We start from the raw sequence: 24,438 nt of genomic DNA, 5'->3' as shown, positions 1-24,438 counted from the left end.
ACACAAAATCATTGACAAACCTAGATAATTTCATATATGTACAGACACACACACATACATACATACCCCTCTTTCCAATGACTCAGATAGTAATAGATTGGAAGAACAGCTGTATGAGTCAGAGAAGTGTGTTCTTGCAGCCCTAGTCTGAAACTCAATATTTAATTTCCTTTTAATTTCCCATAATTATTTTTGTGAAAACTTTATGGCCCTCTTCCACTGGATAGGTCTAGTGAAAAAAAGCCAAAATCCTGTCTTCTTTTCTTTTCAGAGCCTTAGGCCAGCTTTGTTCTACTTTTTCCATCTTCCTCCGGTTCTCTTCCTCTCCCTCTCCCTCTCCCTCTCTCTCTCTCTGTTTCAAAGAGGACAAGATTGTAATTGAAGAGTAAAACCGAAACATTTGGCAATTCAATCCTACTAGAAATTTCTTCTAGCTCATAGTGATGATTTTGTATTGACACATTGGGTTTCAAATATTGGCCATCCTACCTACAACTCCGTGTACAACTAGATTCCATCCAATAAAGTTACTCAAGGCAAGGTAGACCAGTTCTCTAGAAATTGTGAGAGCCCCAGCTGATTACTAACCACTTTTCCTGAACCAACAATTGGTTTAACAATTCAATTTCCAAAACCATAATTCTATGCTCTTTTCAAACACTTTCTCTGTCCTGCAGGAATGTGTTTATTTGAACTTAAAGGAAATCTAGAAGAAAGATGCTATTAATATAAGTATGACAGACCTCAACTACTTTTAAGTGGCCCAAGTGCAGGAATAAAATAAGGTTTATCTTGTATGGGTAAAATAAATCCAAGAGAAATGGCACCTACATTTCTAGCACCACTGACATAATACTGCTTGGTTTTCAGGATACAAAGGTCACATTAAGCCATGGTTAAGAGGAAGAAAAGGTAGCTGCCCTTTAGAAGTGTATCCATTCGTAGAGAAGGAAGTCAAGGGGAAAATCACTCTGACTAATGCAATGTAATTGTTTTCCTCATGATGGTGTCCTTCCATTCTTCTTCCTTCAGAAGTTCCCATGGTTACAGAAGGACAAGGCACACATTTACTTTCTCTTCAAAAGGATGACAAGTCACAAAGATGCAAAATGACTTCCCATGGCTAGTCTGAATTTGTCATTTTGCTTTAGAGATTTTTTATTGGCCCATTTAACCCAGCACTTCATGAACAATGAATAATGTGAAGGGTTAGAAGGACTCCTGTATTTAAAAAAAACAAGAAATACCAAATAACCACTTTAATACCATGACAATTTTATACGGGGTGGGAGAGAAAGAGACAGAAAGAGAGACAGAGAGAGAAACAGAAAGAGAGAGAAAGAGAGAGAGAGAGAGAGAGAGAGAGAGAGAGAGGTTTACTTAAAAAGGATATTATTCTAAGGATCAAAAATCTAATACTGTTCTTTCTCACAGACTATTTAGAAAACTGAACAGTAAAAATGATGTTCCTTGGGTCTGTACAGAGAATTTTAAGTTGAATCTACATATCTTTAAATGTCTTCAATCAAGAAATTATTGAAAAGTCATTCTCTTAATGAGCGGTAACTTCAGTGTGTAAAGGAAGGCCATTCTATGCTGTCCTCAGTGTGTTGTTTGTCCATTTGTGCTAAAGTAAAATAAAAGCCATGTGTTCCTTATGCAGAACTGGAAACCCCTCCTCTCACCACTGACTCATCTCTGATCAAGGAGATGTACACCAGAGGATAATGAAATGAAAATAAATTGAGACTAAGAACTGTGCCCAGCAGATGGTTTGTCACTGAGAGGCATGCAGGCTAGGTAAGATTTGAGAGATGTTCAATTCTTAGGTTTTCCCCTGCTCTATGACTAGGAGGTTTTTAAGACTTTGGGAACTTAAAGTTATACCTTCTCCTCTCCCATTTCATGAAGCCAACTTTTTTACCTAGCAGACTTTCTGACATCTTTGTTCATGCTGACCTAAATAGGCTATTCAGCTATATCAGATGAAAGCTGTGAGGTATGATATTTCAATAAGTCTACAGAACTGAATGTATTAGCTTCGTTAAAAAATGTAAAATAGAAATACAACCCATTTCTCATTCATCTACCTTAGGGTTAAATACTGTGGAATGACTTCTACAAAATCTGGCACTACATTCTAAGGAATTGCAAGGCCTTCCAGGCATCCATCCACACAGCTTCCTCATTGTGGGTTACAGACTGCTCCTTTTTTATGGGTACATTTGACAGGCTCCCCATAGCTATAGAATGAGATGGTATGTACCACTTAGCTGTGGCTAACACTCTAAAATGGACAATAGCAATATCAGCAGAGAGTGTTTTGAACAAAAGTAGCCTAGGGATTCACTTTTGTTGTTTGGGTTTTTTAAAGAAACATCCTTGGTTCATATCTTGTATTCTGTTATATGCCCTATGACTCTGAACAGATACTGTTTAGAATGAGGCCAGTCATCTTCACAAATACCAAAACATTATTAAAAATAAAAGCCCTCAGGGGAATATAGGCCTAAAGCAGTGAGTGATAAGTGTTTAGTGCCACCTCTGTTAACACTGGGTTGTTCTCTCTGGGCAACAGAAACCAGCACTCCTGACTACCAAAGTCGGCAGGATTCCACGCCTCTGTTCATTGAGGAATTAGGTGGACAGTTAAAAGCTCTCTGGAATTCTTCAAAGTTACTAACAGCACCATTGACCCTGAAAAAAGAAGATAGCATAAAGTACATAGCAATGAATTCTTAACAGATGAATACATCCTGGATGAAACAATCACATCGTATGTGGTGAGAATCAAGTTTCACTCATTCAATCTTTTTACAAAGGAGACAAGCAAAGCCTGTAATCAGTTCCAAAGAAATTAATAACACTGAGACTAAGACCACTAACTCCTCAAAACCAAACAAACATCCCGATTACTTTTCTAACATTCTTCCAATTCCTATAAAACTGTATCATGTCCAATACTAAGTTTTATTAACTTAAAAAATCACATTTGGGGCCAGGAGTTTGGCCTAGTTGGTAGAGTGCTTGCCTAGGATGCATGAAGGCCCAGGTTCGATTCCCCGGTACCACATATATAGAAAAAAAGCTGGAAGTGGTGCTGAGGCTCAAGTGGTAGAGTTCTAGCCTTGAGAAAGTCCAAGGACAGTGCTTAGGCCCTAGGTTCAAGCCCAGGACTGGCAAGAAAAAAAAGAAAGAGAAAAAAATCACATTTGCTGGACACCAGTGACTCATACCCATACTCCTAGCTACTCAAGAAGCTGAGATCTGTGGGTCACAGTTTGAAGTCTTCCTAGGCAGGAAAGTCCATGAGGCTATTATCACAAATTAATCCCCAAAAACGCCAAAAATGGAACTGTGGCTCAATGGTAGAGCTCGAGCATTGAGGGGAAAAAAAAGCTCATGGACATTGCTTAGGCCCTGTGTTTAGCCCCAGGACTGGCACAAAAAATATTACATTTCATGGAAAGTAGAACTTCCATAAAATGTATAAATATTAAATGCATACAACTTGGATGTTTCCATAGGTAGTCATGTTACTACTACTCAGATCAAGACACAGGAATTTCCAGAATTCTGAAGGCTTACTTATATCCCTTGCCTAGAGTATCTTCAAAAATACCTTTTTACTCTCTATCTCCATAGCTTTCACTTCCAATGAACTGAATTCACAGTATGCAGTTTTTTTGTCTTTCATGTTGTTGTATTTTCAGCTGTCACTAAAGAATTAGTTCAGTCTACAAAACACTTTCTCTACATTCTTGATAGGTTTGGAGGCTCACACATTTACCTGGAATTTAGCTAATGCAATAATCACATAATGAATATTATGTAGTTGGTTTGTTCACTGGATTTAGTCTGAGAATCTGGTGTTCATGAAAGTTCCTGACAATTGTAAAGACTATGAATCCTTTACCTAGCACTTTGAGTGTATAGTTGCCTTTTGGGAAGTAGTATTTTTATTATATGATTTGTAATGTACTCAAAATCTATAGTTACTATGGAAATCAGTAACATAATAGGCAAAAAATCACCTACCCACTCATATATTTCTTACTAAACTACACATTCAAAGGGTTCACTGATAAGCATTTCCAATCATTTTTTCTTCCCTAAGGGCATCGGAATAAATGTAGAGTATGTATTCAACAAATCTTCATGACCTCTTGTGTTTTAGCTGGGATATATGGGTAAGGATGGAGAACTCAGAGTGTAATTCGCCCTAGGCAACTGTTAAAGATAGAATAGAGCTGATAATTAGTAAGCATATTCTGCAAATTGCAGCTAAAATCCAACATTATAGGCAACTAGGTAGTAAAAAGATTTTTGCTTCTAAAGCTTAGGCATTGGATAATTAATATATTGTGTGGTTTCATCTATACCATTTGTCAGTGGATTCATACTTCAGTCCATTAGAAACTGTCAGCCTTCATGACAGTTTAGCACAGTAGGGGAGAATTTCCAACATGGTGATTAGGTTTTTATGCTAGTGGGCAATTTATAGTCAGTTTTGAAGCATAGAAAAAGATTTTAGGAATAAGACTTTTAAATATAGAAGAAATTTTACATGACTTTCTTTCAATTTTCTAATGGAGTCAACTAAATATGTAATGTAAAGATACCCAGGTATATGTTCTAAGTAAAAAATGAATAACTCTTAAGTTATTATGAGACCTTTGGTTTCTCATTATAATTATCTGCTACTTTAAAAAAAAGTCTCAGGGCTGGGGATATGGCTTAGTGGTAGAGTGCTTACCTAGCATGCATGAAATCCTGGGTTTGATTCCTCAGTACCAAATAAACAGAAAAGGCCAGAAATAGTGATCAAGTTGTAGAGTGCTAGTCTTGAGCAAAAGAAGCTCAGAGACAGTGCATAGGCACTGAGTTCAAGCCTCAGGACTTGCAAAAAAATCTCAAGCTATAGAACTTAGCACAGAGTAAGTAATATCAGCCTTGATTTTGTTTTTAATATTTTATATATTCTGACAATTCAGGTTACAATTCATAGTCTATTCCTCTTCATCTGTAGGCAGCTGTTTCAAAATGTGATGCAGGATGAGAGCCAAAATTGCAGTATCTCTGATCTAGATATGAATTATAACTGTAAAATATCTCCATATGTCTTCCTTTGTGTTCAGAACTATTCAGAAAGAGGGCATTCATTCATATGTGCCAGTTGAGTGTGTGAAAAAGAAACGGCTTAAATAGAATACCCTTTAACGGGATCTAAATCAGAGCTCTTGGTGTTTTAAGGTGGATTGCATTATATTACATACACTGTGTGTGTGTGTGTGTGTGTGTGTGTGTGTGTGTGTACTGATACTGGTTCCTGGTACTGGGGCTTGAACTCAGGGCCTCTGGTTCTTGCTCTTGGCTTTTTTTGCTCAAGGTTGATGCTCTGCCACTTGAGCCACAATTCCATTATGGTTTTGGGGGGTTATTTGAAGTTCATGGACTTTCCCTGTCTATGGCTTCAAACCATGATCCTCAGATCTCAAGCCTTCCAAGTAGCTAGGGTCACAAGCTGAGCCACAAACATATAGCTAATATCTTTCCCTTTGCAGAGGATCTCAGAACTCCCAGCCCAACTAAAACTAAAACAACAATATAGATTCTAATTACTCTGGGAACTTTATATCTTAAATGTCACACTAGATTCTTCAAGAGGTGTACAACTGCTTATATACAGAAATTTTGTTCATAAAACATTGAGTAGGATTGACTTATTACTAATGAAAGAAAAGATACTTTCTGTTTGGCTAGATTTCGTCATCTACAAAATGGACATGGAGGCTTTTGTTGATATCACATTTTAGGCAGTGTACTAGAATAGCTAGGGGTGGGAGGAGTGGGGTAAGGCACAGTTCAAAACTAGCGTCACCATTTACCTACTTACCTAAATTGAGGAGGACTGTGAGCACCAATTTGAACTTGCTCTCGGGCAGCTTCTGGTCTGTAGGAATTGCACCTCACCTAGAAGAAAAAGGCATCTTGATAAATATGCTTCCATCCCAAGGACAGATTAATTTTTACTTTCTTAACTATGCCAAGCAAGACTGAAGAATAATTTTAAGCTCAAAGGATGACAAAGAGCTTTAGTAGGTCAACCTCCATCAGAAGCAACAGTAATTATTCCAATCCCAGAGCAGAAGGCTGTCTAGCAATGTGAAAAATTCCACAAATTGAGTAATTAGGAAGGTTTTAGGACAAGTGGAGACAGGGGATAATGTCATATGTTTGAAATCCCAAGCAACACACCAAAGCATTTAAAGCATATTTAAACATTGTTCTTGAGCAAAAAAAAAATCGAAGCCATATTTTTCAATCATTTATCTAACAGAGGTATTTATGGGGAAGAAGAATTTAGAGATGAGGTAGAAGATAATTTATTGGTGATTAATGTCCATTAAATAAGTAGAAACAGAAAAGGAAAGCACAAAAAGGACATGAATACCCCCTAAAAAGAGAAATTGTCAGATCACAGCAAATACAGTGATATAGAAAACATGGTAAGTAGTGATAACTGTGCTTTTGATAAACTATCACTGACTGGGCTTTGGACATTCATTGTTGAAGATAATTTTTATAGGGTGATTCTTTAATCTCCTCAGAAAGTAATGTGAAACTTGATTTTACCTCACTTCTTCTTAGGTTATTTTTTCTCATATACTTAAATTATTATATAGTATTTTTAACTTTATATGGCATTTAAGCGATTTCTGAAAACATTTTATCATTCTTATTGGGTTTTCTAGTTTCTTCCTAGGAGGGAAATAACTTTGCTACCTATAAGCAGACTTACTCCCATGTGTAAAATATTGAAAATCTTTTCAATGTATCAGTGAGCATAAGTTAATTTTTCTCATTCATAATGAAGAAGCCTTCCACTTATTCTCTGAATCTTTCTTTAAATCTCTCTCTTTATCTCTAGATAAAGCATGGTATCATATTTGAATATATTTTTAAAATTATATTTAAGATATCAATATCAACTAGATTGCTTTATCTGTGAAGAGATATTATGGATTAGGATGTAAATAGTAAGAATGGATGGACCCTTGCTCTTTGTCCTCTATATTAGAGTTTAACAAACTTCTTCTGTAAGGAGACTAAGGTAAATGTTTTAGGCTTTGAAAATCATCAGGTTCATGTTTCAAATAAGCAGTTCTGCCACTGTAACACAAAGCCACACACTGATAAATAAATAAAAGACAATAGCTATTTTCCAATAAAATATGATTTGTACTTTGGAAAATAAGCAATAGACCATATTTGACCCCAACTCTAGAAAAATCCATTTTGAGTGCTTACTATAAAACTTGACCCAAAGGGAAGACTCCTTAGATGAACTGTCATTTTGATGTAATTGACCTAAAAAATATCAAATGGCTTCAATGTATCTAATATCTATGCTAAGTGTTATGGAAGTATATTAAAAGTATAAGGGACCAGATGTTTAGCTGTGGAGATAGAGTCTTGAGCATTTTGAAAGCAATTAAGTACTCAATGGCATGGGAATGTAGGTAAGTAAAAAGGAGTCAGAGATAAAATAATGAGGACCAGAGTTCTTAGGGAAGAGTATGTGGATTATATGGAGGAAGTAAAACACAACACAGATTCTGAAGCATAAAATGAGATGGAAAAATTTGTTGGGGAGAGAACAGGAAAGGGAGCACATTATAAAAGAAGAATCAGAAACAAGGCCATGAAGACAGTCATGAGAATAACTTCGTGGAGTGGAAGTGAGGACACCTGACTAGTAACAATGTGTGTGTGTGTGTGTGTGTGTGTGTGTGTGTGTGTGTGTGTGTGTGTGTTTAACATATATATCCAGGAAAGTTAAAAGGCTTAGGTGTATCTGCATCAAGTGAAGAACTTTGGTGTTCTTTGTTTTATTTTTATTATCCTTCAGTAGTTATATAAAGGAGTTTCAGTTGAACATGTCAGTTTGTGAGTAGAATGTATCTTGATCGCTGGGCATAGTGGCTCATGCCTGTAATCCTAACTACTCAGGAGGCTGAGATCTGAGGATCAAGGTTCAAAGCCAGCAAGGGCACAAAAGAACCTGAGATTCTTATCTCCAATTAACCTCTAGAAAATGGGAAGTGGGGCTTGGCTCAAGGGTGGGAGCCTTGGGACGAAGAGCTCAGGGACAGCACCCAGGCCCAGAAAATAATTAATTAATTAATTAATTAAACCCCAGTGTGATGGTGTTAGGAGGTGGTACCTTCAGGAAATACTAGGTCATGAGAGTGAGGCATTCATTAGAGAGATTGCTGCATTCATTCGGAAAAAACCCAAATGGATAACTAGGTTTCTCTACCATGTGAGGATATAGCAAGAAGTCAGCAATCTGCAATCCAGATCCAACCAGGCATCCTGATCTCACACTTCCAGCCTCGAGGATTAAGAAAAGGAAGTTTTGTTATGTATAAGCCTACTAGTCTATAGTACTATTATAAACAGCCTGAGTTGCCTAAAATAGGGTAGGGAAAGATTGTACCTGAAAAGGATCTCAAAGAATGAAATATCTAGCTTTAAGGACATATGTTATATAAAATAAGTCAAATCTAAAACTCTAGGCTTACTAACCAGGGAGAACCAAAGACCTCCAAAGGGTTCTTAGTGTTAGCAGACTTACATACATGCACGTGCACACACACACAGAAAGTCATTTTGTTGGGGACTACAGTTTTGATGCCATCAGGATAATAAATTTTCATAAGTTTGCTGTTGTCCTGTCAGTTTAAGAAATAAAAGATCTTGAAGGGCTAGAGTAGGGATAAAGAAATGCAATCATGCTATTCAGTATATACTATGCGGAAAATGACCTGTGTAACTTATGGACAGTGATGGGAGGGGGAAACTAGGGGCAAGTAGCAAAGAAAGGAGTGACATTATCCAAAAAAAAAGAAATATGCTAATTACCTGACTTAGGAGCCTCTCTATGTAATACCTTAATAACAATAAAATTTAAGTAAAAAATATAAAAAGATATTTTCTCCTAGTCTTCTCCAGTAGAAAGAGAGACAATTGGAGAAAACTTGGGGATGAACCAGCTTACTGAGGAATGAATGAAAAGACCTGGAATGAAAAGGTTGTACTGAACACTTTTTGTCTAGTTTTGAGAATGTACATATGCATTTGTCATCATGAGGCCACAAATTAGAACCTTTATCAACACATAGCCAGCTTTTTTGAAAATCTTGTCTACACATTTTGGACATAAATCAGAAACTCATACTCAGAACTGGGCCTTATTTAGTATACGTCTTCCTTTCAATTTCTATTCCAAGAACCTATTAAACTCACAAAAGAAGTGAATGACACTTCTTTACCTTTATTATTCTTTTATTTCCTGCTCTACTACTTTTTACATATTGTTTAACAGTTGGGAAACCAACCCTGAGGGTCCTCCATAATTTGAGTGACAGAATAAAGTCAGAAAGTGAGGGGGGGGAAGGCAAAATATAGGAATGCCATGGAAGCCAAAGAACAAATTACTAGAAATGGTGAGAAATATTACTGAATATATTAAGAAGTCAAGAGATATTGAAGAACTATCAAGTGAGTTGCCATAGGGCCAGTAACCCACTTGATTTAAAATACCAATAAACCTTGATTCAATTCATTAATTATGTCCCATAGAACATTAAGAAGCTGGTATTTATCTTGAAAATAATTGGCAAGATCAAATTTCAGCTAAAATCAAAGTCCTACCATTAAACTTTTATTGCAATCTTTTCATTAAAGACACATGCTAAAGTACTACCTTTCATCTTGGATACTTTTTGCTCAGTTTACTCACATGAGCGTAGCTCAGGAAGAAGAGCTGGTTGTTGGTGAATGTGATGCCTGGGAGGAGAGGTTCCTCAACACCCTGCCTTTTGTCATTTATCCACTTCCTGTAAGCCTAGTAAGAGAATCAGAATAGATGAGCCTCTTCCATGACAGTTTTACCTCTTTTCTAATCCGGTACAGAGGCATCATACACATAACTCCTGCTGTGTGCAAAATATAATATGTCAAGTTTTCCCTTAAGAAAACAAACATCTGGAAATGCAAATCAATGCCTTTTCACTTAATGGGAAAGCAGGTGCACCTGCAAAACATTCAATAGATATTGGAGCTGCTGGGCCAAAGTGTTCAGATGTCAAATAGTTCTTTAAAAAAAAACTTCATTTAATTTCACCATTGGACAAAGAAATTTAGCACTGCGGCAGGTCCCTGATGGCGATAAATATGGTGATCTAATATATTATCAAGTTTGCCAACAGGAAAAGCCATGAGCTGTTACCATACCATCATTTTATAAAAATAAAACATAATTTAAATAGAATACAGGAAGGATAAAAATGCTGAAGTAGCCTGATCTTTAAAGTGAATGCAGTTAAACTTTATGAAAATCTTTCCAGGTATCCTTATGTTTCTTGCATAGTGATAGAATAATGTCTGATAAAAACATAGTTATGAATTCCTAGCTGGCCTAACACATAACAACTAGCCTCTTGTTATAAGCTAGAAGTTTAGTGTTTTAAGAGAAAATTGCAAGGAATGATATTGAAAGAGTTATAGTCAAGTAAAATTCATATGAACCTAACCTTAAGGCAATTTCTGTAGCATACTTTGATATGAATTTGTCCTTTAAATATATGATTCTTGTTAATAAATTTTATTCTTTAGGTTGAATTTATAACCTAAGAAGAAAAAAAGATAAATGTAATTGTATTTATCTAATAGAGTATACTAAAATCAGTTGGAAAATACAATTTGATTTGCCCAGATTCCAGAATACTCAGCTCCTTGAGAACATGTCTGTGGGGTAACAGGAAGTATACAGAGTTTTATAGTTCATTTTAATCCTGTGAATGGAGCCTTACATACCCTGAAAGCTTCTCGAAGACCTCCATTATCAGCAATATTTTCTCCCAGGGTCCTCTTCCCCTTTACCTAATAAAAAGGAAACAAGAGAAGAGAGTTCCATGGTCAAGTATCATTTGGCAAGAGGTATGAATATCATAGCAAGGAAGGTGTAATATTTTAAGAATATTGTACTCAATAAATCACTGGTAGTCATAATATCCTGTGAGATGGTAAACTAACCCCAGCAAGATGCTTCTGAACATAATAATTTCAGATTTACTTTATACGCACCTCTTTACTCTCACAAATTTAAACTAGCTCTGATATAGTCTCAGCAACTCTGGTTCAGTGGGGAAATACAGTAATATTAATACATGGATTACTTTTTTTGATTAAGTCACATAATTTGAGCATCCTTCTCATTGTGCCTATGTTTCCCCAATTTGTCCCACACAGGAACAACTATTGAAGATCAACCATTACCATTTTACCTTCAGCAATTTCCATGAAAAATTAAAAGGAGGATAGTTCTATTGGGGAACAAAAATCAAATAGAAGTGGGATAGACCACAAGGTCAACACATGCAATATGTTTAACACCCAGCCAAGCTTGATGAAGAAATTCTTCTCAACTGTTGCTTGAAATGTTTAATGAGCTAGGATGACAATATTCTAAATTTATATAGCCCACAAGTTGAAGCTGAACTGTCAGTTGTTTTGTTTGTTGTATATGCTTGATACTATGCCTAGATTTTAATTTTTTTCAATGGCTGTGGGGTGTGTGTGGGGAAGAATTGAAAGGAAAATACCTTGTACCACATGGAAATTATATGAAATTCTAACTCTGATATGTATAAATCAAGTTTTATTGGAACAATACCTAATCCCATTGATATACACAATGTTTTAGCTACAACAGGGGAGAGAGGTTTAGTAACTGACCACACAACCCACAGAGCATGAAGTATTTATTTTCTGGTCTGTAATAGGCAGTATAATGGCCTCCCAACGCGATCTGGTTCCAAATCCCTAGAGCCTGTGAATGTTAATCTACAATGGCAAAAGGGACGTTTTTTTCTGATCATGAGGCTTGAACATAGGGCCTGATAGCTCGCGAGCTCTTTTCCCTCAAGGTTTGGCTCTACTACTTTGAGCCACAGCTCCACTATAGGTTTGTTTTGGTTTGTTGTTGTTGTTGTTGTTTTTCTCTTTGAGTGGTTAATTGGAGATAAGAGTCTCACAGGGACTTTTATGTCAGGGCTGGCTTCAAAATGATCCTCAGATCCTGAGTCACTAGGATTACAGACATAAGCCACCTGAACACAGCAACAAAGGGGACTTTTAAAAACTGATATGTCAAGGATCTTAAGATGGGGACATAATCCTGGATTATCTACCTAGACCCAATGCAATTAAGACTCTTAAGTCCTTATAAAAAGAAAAATGTGGCAAGAGAATGTCAGAAGAATGCAACGTGGCTCTCACTGGCTATTACTGGATTTGATGAGGCCATGAGCCAAGGAATGCAGGCAGCTTCTAAAAATTAGAAAATACAAGGAACAGATTCACTCCTGATATCTCTAGAAAGGATCACAGACTAGTTGATACTTCATGTTAGGGCAATAACACATGTATCGCACTTCTGGCATACAGAATTGTATAATAGTAAGTTTATGTTGTTTTAAACCACTAAGTTTTGGTAACTTGTTACAAGAGCCATAGAAACTAGCACACCATTTTATAAATATTGAAGCCATGATTCTACCAACTCCTTGCTTTTAACTAGCCAATCTGCCATGGTATTAAACAACACCAATAAAAACTGATCTTTAGTAAGTATTATTCAAGATAAGAACGATTACCAGCCTTGTTGAATAAATGAGGATCTGAAGCACAGAGTGTGTAGCAGATGTTGTTGAAACCCCATAACATCTCCTTTTCTACTAGGACTGTATACCCATTCCTATAGATATCACTAGTTTATGAAGATTAATCTTAATCAAGAGATTGCTAAGAGCTCATACTCCATCTTCCCATGCCATATGAAACACGTGGAACAACCTGGCACCTTGCCACTGAGCTAAACAATTTCTGTGGTATAATTCATGTTCCAGTACCTTCTGTGGGATCAGGATAGTAATAAATTTCCCCTGAAACCACTATGTTTTCCTCACTTCCTTATCGGTTTTGTTTTTTTTTTTTTTAGACTACTTCCTCAATAAATCACTGACCCAAGCAATCCCTTCTGGAGCTTGGCTTCTAGTGAACCTGATGTAAAGAAGTGATTAAGTAAACTAATCACATTTATCAGGAATTTAAATCTAAGTAGTCCACTGTCTTCAGTCTTTGTTCCATAAGACATACCTTCTTAAGTCCTCTTGCTTATGATGTTCATGTTTATATCCACTTATACATGAATCACTCCCTTTTTACTCTTAATTTTATGTTTAACATAGGGGTTTTAGAGTAGCCTTATCCCTCTGGCTGTCTGTACTCTGAACCATCTCAGCAGAGTAACATAGCCTGAGCTTTAGCCTTCCATGATTCATGGTGCTTTACTCCCCAAAAGAAGCCACTCACTTTCCAGTGGGAATGGGACTGAAGCTGTTTCGGGATGGTTGAGTGGATTTATGCTGAGACAGGGATGCCCTTTCTATCATCCTTATGACAAAGGGACGTATTTGTCAGAATTAAGTTTCAATATCTGACATTTTATGTAAAATGAATGCTTAAGAATAGTCCACCTATATATCACCTAGGAATAACAAGAACTTAAATAAGAGAACCAGAGCATGGTGTGGAGAAAAAAAAACATAGACCCCAAAGTCAAATAGATCTAAAGTAATGTAGACTATCACCATGACTTTGAACTTCCATTGTCTCATATGTAAAATATATTCATACCTAGTAATATGGACTCCTCTCTGGATGAGTATGAAGACTAGATTCCTTTCATTAAGTGGAAAGTCTAACATCCATTCCTACAATAATACCACCAGCAAATGTTTATTTTCTTCCTCTAAGAAAATTGTTATTATATTGGTTTTTCAGCCCAAAGAATTTGGTTTCTTTTCTTCTAGATTAGGATACCTATGAATATGTCATAAAAGATCAGGAAGATTAATTACCATTGACTAATAACTTCCTGTTTATTACTTTACTCATTGAATTCTTACAATGAACTAATGAACTCAGAATTTTCCCGTTGAAGTCACTGCAACTGGGGAATATTAAGTAACTTAGCTAAGTTGCTAAATCTTAGAGAGTCTAACTTTTCTCTGACTAAAGCATAGTGTTTTATCAATTTGTGGTATACAAAATAATAGTTACATTCATGTATACACCGTGTTATAACTAAATCACTAGAATTAGTACACCTTCACCTTAAACGCTTATCGTTTCTTCATAGTCTATATTCAAAAGCCTCTTTTCTAGCAATTTGACTTAATGCATTATTGACAACAGTTTTTACCCTACAACACAATAAAACACAAGTTATTCCTTCTGTGATCAGCAAGGAATGGCAATGGGTATGAATTTATTACTTCAACTCAACGATAATATTGCAACAACTTATAACCTCTCCACATCCTCTTCCTAGCTACTCTCCAGCCTCCATTGACCACTATTGTACTCTCAACTTCTATGAGGTTCTAATTTCTCTTGACTTGCTAAAGACGGAACCCAGGACCTTGTATGTTTAACTGTTCTACTACTGAGCCACAAGTCCCAGCCAAAGACTCAAATGTTCTTATTCTATTCAAGGAAAAGAAATTGTTTAATTAATGATACTTGAGCACTTATCTATACTTTTGGAAGAAAAAAGTAGGTAAACTCTCATCTAAAGCTTCATAAAAAAATAAATTTTACATGCATAAATATTGAAAGCAGGAAAGGGAGACATGGTTTAAAAAGAATTGTACTCATTACTTGATTCATGTAATTGTAACCTCTCTATATATTACCTCTACAATAACAATAAAATAACACTTATTAAAAGACTGTAATGTAAAATAAGAAAATAATAAAAGCTTACTAGAAAAACTAAGAGAACCAATATATAATATAGGTATTCATAACCAAGAATGGAAATTAAAAAAAAAACTATTTTTTTGCATTTTTTATTGTAATTAGTAAAAGGGTTACATGATATTTGCCAGATAGAAGGTGCATTAATTCACATACATTGATACCCTTTCACATGTCTTGGTACCCATTTCCCTTCCCCCCACACACGCCCCACCCGTCATGGTTTTCCCCCCTTCCCTTGGTTTCAAATAACCAAATACAAATAAATTCAATATATCAGATAACAAAGTGAGATACTATAACAATACGAGATAACCAAGGGACAGCAAAGGAGATGAGAGACAACATAGTACATTAAGGACAACAATCATTCGTTATATGGCTTTTGTTTCAATAAAAAAAAACTATTTTAAGAGAGACCAGTATCTTAAGTTCACAAAAAGATGTTAAAATCCTGTGTGTAAGAGAGTACTATAAACATCCAGGAAGTGGGAACAAAAGAAAGATGCTATATATAAAATCCAAAGAATGTGTAATGCATTGAAGGGATACAGATAGTATGAATAAAAGATTCAATTTGGGCCGGGAGTTTGGCCTAGTGGTAGAGTGCTTGCCTAGCATGCAGGAAGACCCAGGTTCGATTCCTTGGTACCACATACTTAGAAAAAGCCAGAAGTGGTGCTGAGGCTCAAGTGGTAGAGTTCTAGCCTTGAGAAAAATCCAAGGACAGTCCTCAGGCCCTGAGCTTAAGCCCAGGAGTGGCAAAAAAAAAAGTAAGATTCAATTTTCACATCTATAATAAACTTTTTTTTCTTGGCAGTACCACAGCTTGAACTCAGGACCTCATAATACCTCAGTTTGTTTGCTCATGGCTGACTTCTACCACTTAAACCAGGCTTCAAGCTAAGCTTTTTCTTCTGCTTAATTGGGGGTGGAATCTCAAGGACTTTTCTGCCTAGGCTGACTTTGTGGCTGAACTCAAAAAATCTGCATTTCAAACAAGCTCCCAGAAAAGGCAAATGTTGATTCCTGAAGTACATTTTGAGAACCAACTCTAAGATAATATCCACTTAAGAAAAAATGGTCCCCAAGATTCCCCCTTAATCACAGTTGTACTCACATTTAAGCCAGCCTTCTTCCAATAGTAGTTGCTATACTGGTTAATCATACACTTTGTTTTTTCCTTAAACTTTTCTTCTGAGTCCATAGACCACCAAGGATCCAGGTTTCCATTTTTATCATATTTTCTACCTAGCAGAAAGAAAAGTTAAAAGACTGATATTATTTATGGAAGCTAAAACTTTTCATCTTTCCATTCCCTCGTCTCCATAAACTTTTAAAATACATTCACAACAAAGCACACCTCCTGAGAGCAGCCCCTGCATTCTCTCCAGTGTCAAAGGTTAATTATAAAAAAGAGGAAAGGTGGAACAAGATTGAAGTAGTTCTTTCCTCCTAAGGAACAAAGAATTTTAGGAATGAGCTTCATCCATGTTACACATATACCAATCTTCCCCAATCTTGCATTCTATGTTTTTACCCAAGAAGTTCTCTGGGTTATGAAACTGAATGCTTTCATTCAGAAACCAGTGGAATTCTAAACCAGCCACAGGAATAACAGAATAACCCAGTGAGTCATCCCCACCATAGGACAACAGGCCTATAGGAACCTTTTTCCTTCAAGTTGCCAACAATCATGAGACACATAAACCTTCTGTTATGAATCATCCCACAGTGATCACTGTAGCTGAAAGACCCATCTGTCCTGCTTGGACAAGGAAGGTTGCGCTAAAAGGAGTACTTGGAACAGAAATGGAAATCTCCAAGACATAATGGGGATAAATGATTAGTTCTACATGATTTCTTGGTACAAGCTTACTCATTCATCTTCTCTACATCCTTCAAAATAATAGTTTGTATGTACCTATCTGCTATATTCAAGGTTATTGTTGGACTCATGGTATAAGTTTTTGTTTGTTTGCTTGCTTTCCAGTCCTGGGGTTTGAACGCAGAGCTTGAGTGTTGTCCCTGAGCTTTATTTGAATATTTTTTATTCTAAATGTTAAGATGTTGTACAGAGGGGCTACCCTTTCATAATACCTGATTTTACTTTCTCAAGGCTACTGCTCTATCAGTTGAGTCACGGCTCTACTTCTAGTTTCATGGTGGTTAGTTGACGATAAAAGTCTCATGGACTTTCCTGCCTAGACTGGCTTTGAACAGTGATGATCAGATCAGAAAGTCTTCTGAGTAGCTAGAATTACAAACTTGTGTCAATGATGCCTGGCCTCAGGGCATAGATTTAATTTACTTACACAGATAATTTATAAGAACACCCACTAAGCAAGAATACTCTTAAAAATAAGAGGATACCAATCATATGGCCCAATCACATTATTCTTAGGCATAAAGCCAAAGGAGTGCAAATCAATGTACAGAAAAGAGATACACCTGCATGCCCATGGTTATTGCAGTGCTGTTTTCAATAGCCAAACTATGGAATCAGCCAAGGTACCCAGCAAATTATGGATGAGTGAATAAAGAAAATACAGTATATATGAACAATGGAATATATCTAACCCATAAAGAAATTTGATATTATATCATTTGAAGGAAAATGGATGGAACTGTAAGTTTTGTTTTGTGAGATAAACCAAACTCTAGAGCTCAAGTATCACATTTTTTCACTTACGTGTGGAATCTAGACCTACATATATCATAATGATAATAATAATGGCATATAAATGTAAAGAGGGTATACTATGGGGGCTCACTGTGTCAGAGAAAGGAAAATATATTGAGAGTGAAGAGCACTGAGTATGTTACATATATGTATATATATGCATACAAATATATATGAGCTCGATAGACATAGATAAATGCATCATGAAACTAATCATTTTTTTTCTTTTTTGCGAAAGAGGAGTGATCCAGGCACAAGTGTCTCATGCCTAGCTACTCAGAAGACTGAGATCTGAGTTTATAGTTCAACGCAGCCTGGGCAGAAAAATCCATGAGACTCCTGTCACCAATTAGCCACCAAAAAGCCAGAAGTGGAGCTGTGGCTCAAAAGGCAGAGCAATTAGTCTTCAGCACCAAAGCTCAGAGACAGTACCCAGGCCCTGAGTTCAAGCCACAGGACCAGCACAAAATTAGAGGGATAAAGTAGGAGAGACAACGATACAATGGAGGAGAATGAACTTGTTTAAAGTATGCTGTACATACTTAGGAAATGAAACCCATTTGTATTACTAATGGGTGCTAACTCAAAACTAAAACTAAAAAGAGAAACAGTTTACAAGGAACATCCTCTCAACAAACATATTAATTGGGACAATTGATAACTCTTTAGTAAGGCCACATTCTACTAATATCACCTCTTGGGATAATATAGAGTCATTGTCCTGCACCTACTAACCAATGATGTATAGTTACTAGATGTGTCTTGGTTGCCAAGTGAAATTGTCATAATTAAATTCTGTCATTTAGGACAGACTCCAGGCCTCCAGAAGCTTCACGGGGTGGGAGGGAGGAATATACTTAAATTACAGAGGGGAAAAAAGAGGCTCCAAAGCAATCCATATCTACTTATTTTCATGTCTTAGCTGACTCTTCAATTCTAACATCCTAAGGCAGAAAGCATATCTCTGTTAAGTCAGATGCCTAACTAAAATGCAGCTATATTTTCACAGGGAGGGAGAAGTGGACAGAGCAAAGAAAAACGAAGTGATTAATAAAGTGATGGTGGAGTATGGAAAAAACTATCCAAAAGAAAGAGAGCACAAAGAATCTCTAGCTCTGCTGTATGCATCTACAATAGGGTTTTAGAGGTCCTCTTCTAAACAATAATGCCTTGGGCCAGCTGGGTTCTTGAGACTGCATGTATATCACATTGTGAATGTGGATATGATAGCAATTTTCTACTAGTTCATAAGTATCAGAGATTTTTTGTGGCTTTCCAATAATACTCCAGAGTTGAAATAATAAAGGAGTGCTGATTAAAAATGAGGGGCCAAAAGGTGATTATTTCTTCAACTTAGGTATATTTTTCTCTTTCCTTTTGCTTAAAAGTTATCAGGATTGGCCGGGAGTTTGGCCTAGTGGTAGAGTGCTTACCTAGCATGCACAAAGTCCTGGGTTCAATTCCTCGGTACCATATTCTTAGAAAAAAGCCAGAAGTGGTGCTAAGGCTCAAGTGGTAGAGCTCTAGCCTTGAGAAAGCCCAAGGGCAATGCTCAGGCCCTGAGTTGAAGGCCCAGGACTGGCAAAAAAAGTTATCAGGATATACCACATGTTCTGTATTGTGTATTGTTGGAAAAACAATATTCTATTAAAACAGTTTTAAACAAGTATTGTAAAACCAACTCTGAATATAAACCACTTTAAGAAAGAACAGCTATTAAGTATTATATAATCCTTAATATTATATGAAAGAACTAGCTAGTCATATCACATATAATCATTGGAGAAAAACTTCTACCACTGGAGATAAAATGTAAACATGACAAATTTAAAGAAAAAAAATGAACATAGAAGAGAAGCTATAATGTAATTCCTATAGATATGCTGGCAGCTCTGGCAACTGTGATTCAAATATAAAGGTAATTTCATTGAAATTATACATTTTCCATTGTATCTTGATAATCAAGGAAATAATGGTTTACTTTTTGCAAGCTATTACACCAACATATTGGGGAACATTTTTAGTCAGCTATCAGATTACTTCAGGTACTCTTTATATATGTTAATTCCACTATGCAAGTATAATAAAATTAATAATCAAATAGCCAGCAATAATTTAGCATCAGCTTATAAAATGAACTGCTACTTACCATTATTATCAAATCCATGTGTAAATTCATGTCCAACAATTACTCCTATAGCACCATAACTCAGAGATCTATGTCATAAATACATAATTTAGGGAAAATTACAAGCATGAATCTGAAAGCATAATCAACTTTAATTTTTCAATGAACTTTTTTTGTGGGTCATGGGGCTTGAACTGGGCACTGTCCCTGAGCTCTTCAACTCAAGGCTACCACCCTACCCTTGAGTCAAGCCCTACTTCCCCTTTTCTAGATGTTGGAGATAAGAGTCTCAAGTCCTTTTGTGCCGAGGCTGGCTTTGAACTTTTCAGCCTACTGAGTAGCTACGATTACAGGCATGAGCCATCTCGCCCGGGTAACCAAGATATTTTTAACAACCATAGTAATACAAATCTAACATCTAACGCCCATAAAATTATAAAAGTTACATAAACAGGGGCCAGGAGTTTAGCCTAGTGGTTAAAGTGCTTGCCTAGCATGCATGAAGACCTGGGTTCAATTCCTCGGTACCACATACATAGAAAAAAGCCGGAAGTGGTGCTGAGGCTCAAGTGGTAGAGCTCTAGCCTTGAGAAAGTCCAAGGACAGTGCTCAGGCCCTGAGCTCAAGCCCAGGGCTGGCAAAAAAAAGTTACATAAACATAAACCCTTTTAATCAAAATGAACAAAGAAAGTATAAATTTTCACATTATCATTGTGACCTTTTCATGTGTCTTAGCCTCCAAACCTTTTATGTAACAAAGACAAGTCTTTCCTTCCATACCTAAAACTTCTATGACTCTATGTCTGTGCTAGTGATATTTTATATTTATGAACACCTAAAACAGGGCTTTGAAAAGATCCTGTCAATAAATATACTATTTATATTTTTATTGGAGAATTTGTTGGAAAGTCACTATAATCTTAGGAGTTAAATTGTTTTCCAAATGTAGGAATGGAACAAAGATTAAAAAGGATCACTCTGTTTTCAAAAGTAGTCACGTTTCTGTGGCAGACAAGCTGACAACTCAACAGCAAAGATGGAAAGCCTTAATCAGATTTGGAAAATATATTTCATTATTTTTCTTCACTTCTAAAGGAGCTTGTGGTATATTATCTACAATGGTGGCCATCATTAAGTCTACCTGCCCCCGAATGCAACATGTCCTCCCTGCCCATAAGGAGGTTATCTGTTTCCTTGACCTTGAATGTGAATTGACCTTGGGACTTGGAATCAGTAGAATACAAAGGAAAGGGTCAAGTTTGACTTCTGGGTCAAACTTTTTTTTCTTTTTTCTTTTCTTTTCTTTTCTTTTATTGTGGGAGTAATGTATAGAGGGGATACAGTTACATTCATTAGGTAGTAGGTACATTACTTCTCACACATTGATACTTCTTCTCACGTTTTTGTCCCCATTTTCCTCACCCTAATCCCTCCCTATCATCTCGTTTTCCCCTTTACCTTCTCTATTTCAAATAAACATATATACAATATACCAGGGAACAAAGTCAGATACAGTAACCACATGAGATTAACCATAAGGGGGAAAAAAGAGAAAAGAAATAACATAGTACATTAAGAACAGCAATCACAAAGTTAAACCTCTTGTTTCTAGATCCTAAAAGTTATTTCATTTAGTCTTATCCTGTATGACCTTATATATAGCTTTTGAGCCATTGTGATCCTCTGCTAGTAGAGCCCTAGATGTATACTAATTATTACAAATGAGGGAAACCATATTTTGATTGCAGGGCTTGAAATCTAGGCCTCTGCTCTGTCTTTGAGCTTTTCATCTCAAGGCTAGAACTCTACCACTAGAGCCACATCATCACTTTTAGTTTCCTGGTGGTTCATTGGAGCCTCACAGACTTTCATGCCTGGTCTGGCTTTGAACCCTGATCCTCAGATCTCAGCCCCTTGAGTAGCTAGGATCATAGATCTGAGTCACCAGTGCCAGGTATGGGCCTAACTCTTAAGAAGCTTTGCAGTATCCATTTTTACCCTTCTAAAAGTTAATCACCATATAAAGATATTGGACTACTCAGTTGGAAGAAAAGTGGACAAGAAACACAAGGAAGAGAGAAGGGTCCTGCCAGGCCTGGTCAGCGTAATGAGTGATTCAAGTTATCTTGTATCTCCCAGTCCTATGGAGCTGTCCCTGGCAATACCATTCCAAACAGAGATAAGCTATCTCAGCCTAGTCCTGTCCAAATTGTAGAATCATGAGCCCATAAATGGCTGCCTGGCATACTTTGTTACATAGTACTAGATAACAGAAACAAAACTCACAAATTGTGTATGAAGAAATCAGTATTGGCCACTCCTGGCTTTTTCTCTATATGTGGTACTGAGGAATCTAACCCAGGGCTTCATGAATGATAGTTAAGCACTCTACTACTAGGCCACACTCCCAATCCCCATTTTATTATCTTAAATGGAATTCTTTCCCTCATATTTTATTAACATCTATTACTTGTGTAAAGAAATTTCTTTGTTGTTGTTTTGACCTCAAGGCCTGGGGCTGTACCTGAGTTCTTCAGCTCAAGGCTACTGCCCTACTCCTGGTTTTCAAGTGTTTAACTGGAGATAAGAGTCTCACTGTCTTTAGTGCCCAGGCTGAGGCTGGCTTTGAACTATGATCCTCAAATCTCAGCTTCCTGAGTAGCTAGGATTACAGGCATGAGCCACTGTGCCCACCTAAAAGTTTTGCTTTTAAATGCCCATATGCATTCAATGTACCTGATCACAGTCAACCATCTCAGACCAATCTTAACAAGCTTCATTGTTTCACATATGTTTCACCTATGTATATAAAATATTTAAACCCTATTTCTATTCTATTACCCTCTCCATTTAGCCAATCTCACTTTTCCCAGCCCCACTACCCTCTATTATTCAACAGCTTTCAGTCAGTTTTGCTTTGTTAGATCTCAAAGATGACCATGTCAGAACATAAAAGATTCATATATGAAATTAATGATATGTAAAGCAAATATAATTAAATATAAGATATACTTTGTTATATACATAACACCAATATATGTTTGTAATTATAGAATTTGAAAGGATTGAGGTATGCAGAATGTTAGAAGGTAAACGGTACCAAAATACATTGCATCTGTAAATGAACATGGCAAAACAAAGCTCAACTATGACTGACACAAAGGCCAAACCCTTTTCTACTTAATCAAAATTAAATTCTCTTACCTGGTATTTGGTAGAAAGTTTATCCTTTAACTAGTGGCTAATTTACTTTACCATTTCATACAAGTGGCAGGTCTATATGTAACATTTAAATCATTTAATCTATGTATGAAGAATATAATTTATTATCCTAAGTGTGCAGATCCTTCATAAGATTTCTAATTATGCTAAAAATATTTCACAGTTGGCTCATGAAAATAGATAGGACCCAGAACTGGAAGGAACAGAAATTTTGAAGCAACATGTCATTACAGGACATAATGATCCTTAACATGCTAATTGTTTGTCTCAACTATACCCAAGAAAGTGCTGTAAGATTTAATTTTTCCCCTTGATGGCAATTCTTTCTTTTGTTATTTCTTTCCTCCAAGGTAATTTGCATTTGAAAAAAATACTTCCTACTGTTTTTCCATCATTGAAAACCTTCATTAAAGAAGTAAGAGTAAAATTATGCATCTCAATCACACAACTATGTAGCAGTGTGGGAAAAAAGTTGTAATTTTACATAGCACTAGTTTTTGCAGCAGCAACTATCACTGTGTAGGCAGTAATAGTTCATTTTTCCAGGTTTTCAGTCCTGAGAATAACTCAGTCCTCTCCAAACTTCAGTCAGTGCTGTTGACTGGTTGAATTTAAGGGACAAACAATGGAAGCTTATAGAAACTGCTCTGCAATAAAAGTTTCTTAAGGGGGACTGCTCTTACAATTTTCCTATTTGCAAAGAGAAATAAGAAAATTTTAAAAATGATTGAAGCACCCTAACTTCTAATGCTCAGTTTTGAAAAGCAGTTTTATATGACTGAGCCTAATAATGTTTGGTAATATTAATTTTTTTAATTTAATTTAAATTTTATTGTTGGGGTAATGTATAGAGGGGTTACAGTTACATTTTCCAGGCAGTGGGTGTATTACTTCTCACACAATGATGCTCCTTATCATGTTTTTGTCCCCATTTCCTTCCCCCCACCCCCTCCAAATCATCTTGTTTTCCCCCCTTCCTTTTCCTATTTCAAATAAACAAAAAATGAATATACAATATACCAGGTAACAAAGTCAGATACAGTAACAATATGAGTTTAACCAAAGGGCAAAAAAAGAAGAGAAATAGCATAGTACATTGAGAACAAGAATCACACAAGATCGTGGTAATATTAAATTTTTACCTTTTATTTTATCCATGGATATTATTTAAATAAGCATCTCATACGAATCTAAACTGATACATCTTTTAAAATCAAAGAAGCTGGTCAGAAACTAGATTTGCTACACTGAAGATTTAGCCTTCCAAAAATCAAATGGAAAAGATCATAATTTTACTATCTACTTGGTTTCTCTTTTGTTCATATTCTCTGGTAGGTTTACCATATTCACAGAATTTGCTGCCAATAATAAAAACAAATATACCACTCTCTGGATTGAACAATGAACTCATACTCAGTAAAGAGCGTGAGACTCTTATCTCCAATTAATCACCAGAAAACCGGAAGTAGTGCTGTGGCTCAAAGGGTAGGGCAGTAGACTTGAGCTGAAGAGC

General features: G+C 36.3%; 1 protein-coding gene across 1 annotated transcript in view; it reads right to left on the bottom strand.

Annotated features, from left to right (window-relative positions):
- Window positions 1-646: 646 nt before the first annotated feature.
- The window catches only part of Phex (phosphate regulating endopeptidase X-linked), a 207,322-nt gene continuing 183,530 nt past the window's right edge, over window positions 647-24,438 (bottom strand). The window contains exons 17-22 of the mRNA XM_090326178.1: window positions 19,725-19,792; window positions 16,013-16,143; window positions 10,885-10,950; window positions 9,809-9,913; window positions 5,897-5,973; window positions 647-2,697 (exon numbers count right to left, since the gene is read on the bottom strand). Of these exons, the coding sequence (XP_090182304.1) occupies window positions 2,595-2,697; window positions 5,897-5,973; window positions 9,809-9,913; window positions 10,885-10,950; window positions 16,013-16,143; window positions 19,725-19,792 (550 nt within the window). The 3' untranslated portion in view covers window positions 647-2,594. The remainder of the gene's footprint in view (window positions 2,698-5,896; window positions 5,974-9,808; window positions 9,914-10,884; window positions 10,951-16,012; window positions 16,144-19,724; window positions 19,793-24,438) is intronic.

This window comes from Megascapheus bottae, chromosome X (genome assembly GCF_031878675.1).
Source record: "Megascapheus bottae isolate mThoBot1 chromosome X, mThoBot2.hap1, whole genome shotgun sequence".
Classification (NCBI taxonomy): Eukaryota; Metazoa; Chordata; class Mammalia; order Rodentia; family Geomyidae; genus Megascapheus; species Megascapheus bottae.
This window is presented reverse-complemented; position numbering and strand designations above follow the sequence as displayed.